The 6967-nt window shown below is 35.3% G+C and overlaps 1 protein-coding gene across 1 annotated transcript; it reads left to right on the top strand.

The window, feature by feature from the left end:
* The first annotated feature begins 4922 nt into the window (after positions 1 to 4922).
* LOC145265424 (protein FRA10AC1 homolog) lies at positions 4923 to 6491 on the top strand. Its single transcript, XM_080121255.1, has one exon. The coding sequence runs from the start codon at positions 5002 to 5004 to the stop codon at positions 5977 to 5979; it is 978 nt and encodes a 325-aa protein (XP_079977381.1). The 5' UTR covers positions 4923 to 5001; the 3' UTR covers positions 5980 to 6491.
* Positions 6492 to 6967: the final 476 nt, after the last annotated feature.

Below are 6967 nucleotides of genomic sequence, written 5' to 3'. Positions count from 1 at the left end.
ACGAACAAAGGGTGCTGGAGAAGTGATAATAAAGCGGAGATTAGGGATGCTTAGAGAGTTGATGTCTGAATTGAAACTGCAGATAAAAGCAGTGTTTGTGCCTTCTGAAAGAAACAAGGCAGATGTGCTAACACGGATAAAAAAACAGTGGTTAATTGAGAAAGAGGAGGCGCCGATATGCTGTCTTGGAATTGGAGAAATTAAAGAGTTGCATGACATGCATCACATGGGAGTGGAGAGAACATTATATTTGGTGAGGCAAGTGGATCAGAATGTAAAACGGGAAGAAATTCAGATGATAGTAAAGAACTGTGTTCGGTGTCAATCGATCGATCCTGCCCCAAATATACATAATCCTGGGGAAATTGGAGTTTTAATGAACTGGACGAGACTCGCTATTGACATAGCATACTACTGAGGGGGAGCGTACTTATCAATAATTGATTGTGGGCCAAGTAGACTGGCGATATGGAAGGAACTGCGAGTGGAAGCCGCATCTGCAGTTGCAACTGAATTAGAAAAGGTGATGCTTGAACGAGGTCTAGTAAGGGAGGTGATAATGGACAACGGCACTGTTTTTCGCTCAGAAATCTTTCAGACGATGCTAAAAAAATGGAAGATTAAAAGTTATTACAAGGCAGCCAACAGACCTGGAGGAAATGGCATTGTGGAGCGACATCATCGGACCGTGAAAGCAATAGCTGAGAGAGGAAGAATATCGCCTGAAGAGGCCACATTTTGGTACAACATGTCCCCTAAGGTCGGGCAAAGAGATGACACAGTGCCACATAGAGCAATCTTTAATTACGAATGGAGACATCCTAGAGACATGTCACCGGAAATTAATGATCAAGGACCAGCCAGAATCCAAATAGGAGAAGAAGTTTGGGTGAAACCGCCTAATGCCCGATGCACAACGCAGTGGGGAAGAGGAGTGATAACAGGAGTGCAATCCCCAAACAACTTAAGTGTCAATGGAATGCCACGACATGTTTTAGATTTAAGGCGTGTGGTCCATTTAGGTGATGAGGATGGTGGTATTGAGGCAGGGAGTGATGAAGATGAACCGGTGCCGATGCAGAGACCGCAAAGAGAACGCAATGCGCCGATCTGGACACGGGATTATGAGATGTGAATGATCTTTAATGATCATGGGGGCGTGTAGTAAAAAAAAAAAAAAAAAAAAAAAAAAAATCGTGCAAACCTTTTACCACTGGCAACGCCCGCTTCAGAGAGTGAAAGAAGAAGAAGAGAATGGCCACTGCATCTATTTATAGACTAGAGATCATGGGAAGAGTATGCAAATAACTTTGGACGGTTTTGTCCTATAAAAAGCCTGTATTTGGGAGAGAGGGTGTCTTTTTTTGTTTGGCAGAAGCAATTGTTGTCAGAAGTGCATTGGACTGCAGGATTGAAGGGTGAAGATTGAGTTGTGGAGTCATTGTATTTAACCACACTAAGATACAAGATAAAATGTTGGAGGATGAAACTATTTCATCTCCCTTCCCAGCCTTTGAGAAAGTATTGGGATATCAATATGCTCCTCTTTGGGATACGTTCAAACTCTCTCCCACTTTAGTGGACTCTGGGGTCAATACGAAGTGGGGGATTCTTTCACAATTATCGTAAATGACCCTTTATCATTGCTTCTCCCTGTCAGGGGAAGATTCTTGTCAGCTTGATCTGGAAAAACAAGTTGTCTTGGGATGAGCGGATTCCTGAAAAGCTCATCAACCTGTGGCAAAACCATACCAAGGATCCAGTGGCGTAGCATCAGTTTTTGCCACCCGGGACAGTCGTAAAATTTGCTGCCCACCCCCGCATATAATTATCTGTTTTGCTCCCCCCTGGAATATAATAACCCCCCCCCCCGCTGGCATATATTTACATGTTTTGCCTCCCCCCCCCCCGCTGGTATATGATTACCTGCTTCAGATTAATGTTTATACAATTTTCCTTTTTTTAAATTTTAATTCAATTTAACAATTTCTTTTCAATAATTTGAATAATAAGTATGTAAACATTAACGTCAAGAGTGTGAGTTCCATTATAGAAACGTTTATTTAATTTGAATAAAATAAAATATGCATTAAATGCCACTGAAACCAAATCACAACGTAATATATGGAAATAAACAAATATTTTACTTGTTTGAAATTTATAACAAATATATTTTCGGAGAAAACAACACACTGAGAATTGAGTATAACTCCGAAATATATTTGTTATACGGAACTCACACTCTTGACGTTATTCTCACATTACCTATGCACTGTTCCGACATTTTAAAATACAACTTTTCAGGTACAACGCACGCCTCTTTATAAACAGACTTTTCTTTCTCCAAATTTACAACATCGCAGGGAAGAAGAAGAAAAAAGAAAGAAAACAACACACTGAGGATGGAGTATATCTCTGAAATATATTTGCTATAAATTTCAAACAAGTAAAATATTTGTTTATTTCCTAATATTACGCTGTGATTTGGTTCAGGTGCATTTGATGCATATTTTATTTTATGAAAACATTAAGGGAATAAGGGAACTGAAGGGAATTATGTAAACGTTAATTTGAAATAAAAGAAACCAAATATTTTTTTCAAAAGAGAAGAGCGTGGGAGAGGCTAAGTAAAACTGTCAAGCAATGTATGAAGAAACTGTTGGGCAGAAGAAAGTTGGATTATTTTGAATTTCTGACTGCACTTTCTGATGTGCAAAAGGCAATAAATGACAGACCCATCACATATTGCTTTTGCTGACAGAGGTTTTATTATTTTAACTCCAAATTATTTTCTTCAAACAGGCTATCAACCTCGTTTGCTTATTAATAATTATGATTCTGAATTATGTCCTGACCCCTCAAATAGGACTACCTTGTTACATCCCCTCCAAATGAGGAAAAAATTTGTTGAAAAATTCAATCATATCTGACACAATGATTACCTCTTGTCATTAAGAGAAGTCGATGCCAAAATTGGAAGCAGTTGTTCCTCAAATTTATCTGTTGGAGAGATAGTGCTTATTAAGTCTCCCAACAAACCCAGACAATTTTGGAATCTTGGTAAAATAATTAAATTAATTATTGGAAGTGACAGTAATGTTCATTCCACTGTCATTCTTAAAGACAGGTGCAAACAGGTCCATTCCTTAAAAAATCTTGTGCCCTTGAAAATTAAGGGTAATGATGATATTGTATTGACCGAGTTTATTGAGGAAGGGGGTCCCTTCTTCTGTCCAACCTATATATTGTATATTGTATATTGAATTAATTTGTTACTTGTGATTTATCCGACCGTATTATTAATTAATTTGTATTGGGAAAAAGTAATGATTATCCATTACTTTTTCCTCCCATCCATGGCAGTGTGTGAGAAATTCCAGTTACAATGCCATTTTCATGTGTTAAGCCACCTATGCACATTTCTTGTTGGCAGCCTGTGATTGGTTAATTTGTATGGGCCAAGATAATTACTTGGCGCCTTTTTTGTAAACACCCATTTGTTTTTCAGTCTATGAAAACTTCCGGCAAGAGCGAGACTCACCAAAAGTCGGCTCCAAGAAGAATGCCGTATCAAGAATGGAGCCACAACAATTTCTTCATATTTATGTCACCTAAATGTTTGGTGAAAAAGGACTTGAAATCTCTACAAGCAGAGACACCTTTATATTGTGCCGAAGATATCGCAATTAGAGGATGGAATCATTTGAAGATTTTCATCATGTTTATATCACATAAATGTTTGAACTTTTCTCAATTCAATTAGAGTTCCAAGGGACTCGATTTATGCCTAATTAAAGGCATATGAACTCTTGCCGAGAACACCATGAATTATCATGGACCTTTTCAAAGAAAATCCACACTACCACTCCAACAAAAGCAGTTAACTATTGGCTCCCAATTTGGGAGGCAAAACTGACTCACTGTTTTGCAAGGACTGTACCCGGACCAATAACCTTTTGTTTATGTTATAACTGAATAAAATTTGAGTTTAAAGGTATGGTTTTGTAATTGTGGAATTATTTTTGCCACAGCCAGGGATTATTGAGTTGTGAGATTAATTTCTTACAATCTCAGCATATTACTCTGCAAAGACTATAAAATATTAACAAACATTTTATGTTTACATGTTTACTGCCATCTTAAAAAATTTTTTTTTTAATTTCCCTCTCATAAATTTATGCTTTTGAATTTATTAAAACATTACCAACATTTCTCTTGCTTTTTCATATTCAATTATAAGCCTAAAAATAGTTTTCATTAAAAATGTCTCCTTGAAACCCACTCTCCTTAAAAATCTTTTGTCCAAAATTGAGATCTCTAAAAGGAGACCCTCCAAATATTAATCACTTAAAAAGTAGGATCGGTTCTTGTCCAGAATTCAACCTGATTAAAAGACAAAAATACAGAGAACTCTTTATGATATATGTACCCGTTACGGAACGAAGATATCATATTCCAAAAATCACACAAATTGATCAAGTCATTTTATTTTTAATTAAGAAAATCAAATTTTATGAGTAAGAAAAATGGGACTGTTTCACTCCGACATCTTGAATAAAACAAGGGCAGATAACTTCACAATAATTCAAACTTGGGGATCAGCCTTATAATGCTAATGATTTCACATTAATCGTTTACAACCGATTTTCTGTATATTAAAAAAAAAAAAAAAACTACTTGATCAATTTACGTGATTTTTTGGAATATGACATTTGTGTTCCGTGACAGGTACGTACATAATAAAAAAAAATTTCTTCTAGGTTGAATTCTGAACAAGCACCGTAGGATCTCATAGGATGAATATCTAAAGGTTCTCATCTACAATAATGCAAAATAAAATATACAATTTTACTTTTGTCAATTTATTTTGATTGTAACAACAGTTGATAAAATGGACTAATTTAAATACGGGAATTTAAATGTATTACACCGTGGGCAGATAACTCTGAATTGTTATCATTTCCAGTTGTTGCTGAAATTTTGTTTTGTTTGTGTTTTATAATGGAGAACGAGAAAAGAACAAATTTTGTTGCTGTTCATAAAGGCAGTTGCTATGATTCCGATTTTGAGAGTGATGGCGAATTCGATAGAAATAAGTTGGTAAAAAGGAAATATGACGATAAGGACGACCTGGCTTCATCGTTGTCAACAAAAAAGAAAAAGAAACACAAGAAAGACACAAAATATCAAGTTAAACGGGAAGAAGTGGAGAAAGAATATTGTAAAGAGCAATCGAGAACACAACGGTTTCATATTGTAAGTATGGATGCCTATTCGCGACATAAAAAGTTTATCAACGACTACATGTTGTATTACCGGGGTAATCCGTGCGATTACAAACGAGACACGTCGAAAGATAAAACCGATTTGGATGTGATCAGAGAGAATCACCAATTCTTATGGGACGACGACGATGGGGAAGGTGAAGAATTAAATTCCTGGGAGAAGAGACTTGCGAAAAAATACTATGACAAGTTATTCAAAGAATATTGTATCACGGATTTGAGTCGCTATAAAGAAAACAAAGTTGCTTTTCGATGGCAGATGGAGAAAGAGGTGATAAGCGGCAAAGGTCAATTTGTGTGTGCTAATAAATTGTGTGAGGTCAAAGATGGTCTAAGGAGTTGGGAAGTGAACTTTGGTTATTTAGAGAATGGCCAGAGAAAGAATGCCCTCGTGAAAGTTCGTTTGTGTTCGGACTGTTCGTATAAACTCAACTATCATCACAGACGGAAAGAAGTGACAGTTAAAAAGAAAAACAAAACTAATAAATCCACGAGAAAATATTGGTCCATTAACAAAGATCACGTTGCTGACCCGACAAAAGAGCAGGCGCCCTCCTCGGATGAGGATGAAGTGAGGCAGCAACAACTCGACAAAGAATCGGATGAATCCGTGTGGTCCAAGAAAACGAATGTTTTAAAAGAAAAATCCAGGGAGGAAGAATTTGATGAATATTTTGAAGATATGTTTCTTTGAGAATAAATTTGGTTATTTATTTACCTTTTTTTTTTTTTTGCATTTAAAATTTTTTATTAACTATTAAACATTTGCAAAATAATTTACAAAAAAAAAAAAAAAGTTCAACATAGTTAACAATCTACAACTCGTAAATAGAAACGAAAAACAACAAATAATTTATATAAAACACAACAGAATTAAATTCTCTACCAACTTGTCTACTTTTAACATGTGGAAACTGTTGGTAACATTTTCTTTTATTTCAGAATCTCCTTTTGATGAAAGATGTCTTACCAACATGCAAAAATAAAATTTTCGCTTAACTTTACGCTGAAAAGATATTAAAAAAAAAAAATGACTTATCCTACCACCAACCCTAAGTAGCAAGCTTCACCTTGCACAAAACTCCTTATAAAACTGCGTTTGTATTTGCCTAAGTTTATCTTGATGGCCATTATTGTTTGTCACGTGTCGATAACTGTCATCAAAATAAAATTCTAAAATAAAATACTTTCAACCTTTTAAAAATATACGGGTTCATATACAATTTAATTCTATTGCGTTTGTTATAAATTAGTTGTTTTTATATTGCGTTTACACATCCTCAGCTGTTAACTATTCTGTACTTTACCTCAAAACAAGTAATGTTTCATCATCATTTTGAAAATGAGGATTCAGACTGCCATTCTTATTTAGCATAAGTCTATCATATCTTGCTTGTTATTTTTTACATGTCAGCCAATTTAACATCTGGCCTTCTTTAGGTGAATCTTTTGAATGTGAAATTTTTATATTGAATTCCAGAACATTTAGTTTGTTTTTTTTAAAGCAATAAATGCTGCTGATAAGTTCAACATAAGTTCAACATAAAGATTCCCCGAGTTGAAAAAAAATGCACCTGAAGAAGGTCAGAGCTTACATTGACTGAAATAATGTGAAAATAACAACCAAGATTAGAATAATATTCGATACTCTTGCAGAATTTGACCCAGACCCCCAGAATTTT

Source organism: Euprymna scolopes, chromosome 40, assembly GCF_053919585.1.
Source record: "Euprymna scolopes isolate OS-2025 chromosome 40, ASM5391958v1, whole genome shotgun sequence".
Lineage (NCBI taxonomy): Eukaryota > Metazoa > Mollusca > Cephalopoda > Sepiida > Sepiolidae > Euprymna > Euprymna scolopes.
The sequence above is the reverse complement of the archived record's forward strand: the minus strand, read 5'-3'. Positions and strand labels throughout refer to the sequence as shown.

Excerpts from the sequence above, each read along its gene's own strand:
- LOC145265424 (XM_080121255.1), top strand. The coding sequence starts at position 5,002 with ATGGAGAACGAGAAAAGAACAAATTTTGTTGCTGTTCATAAAGGCAGT.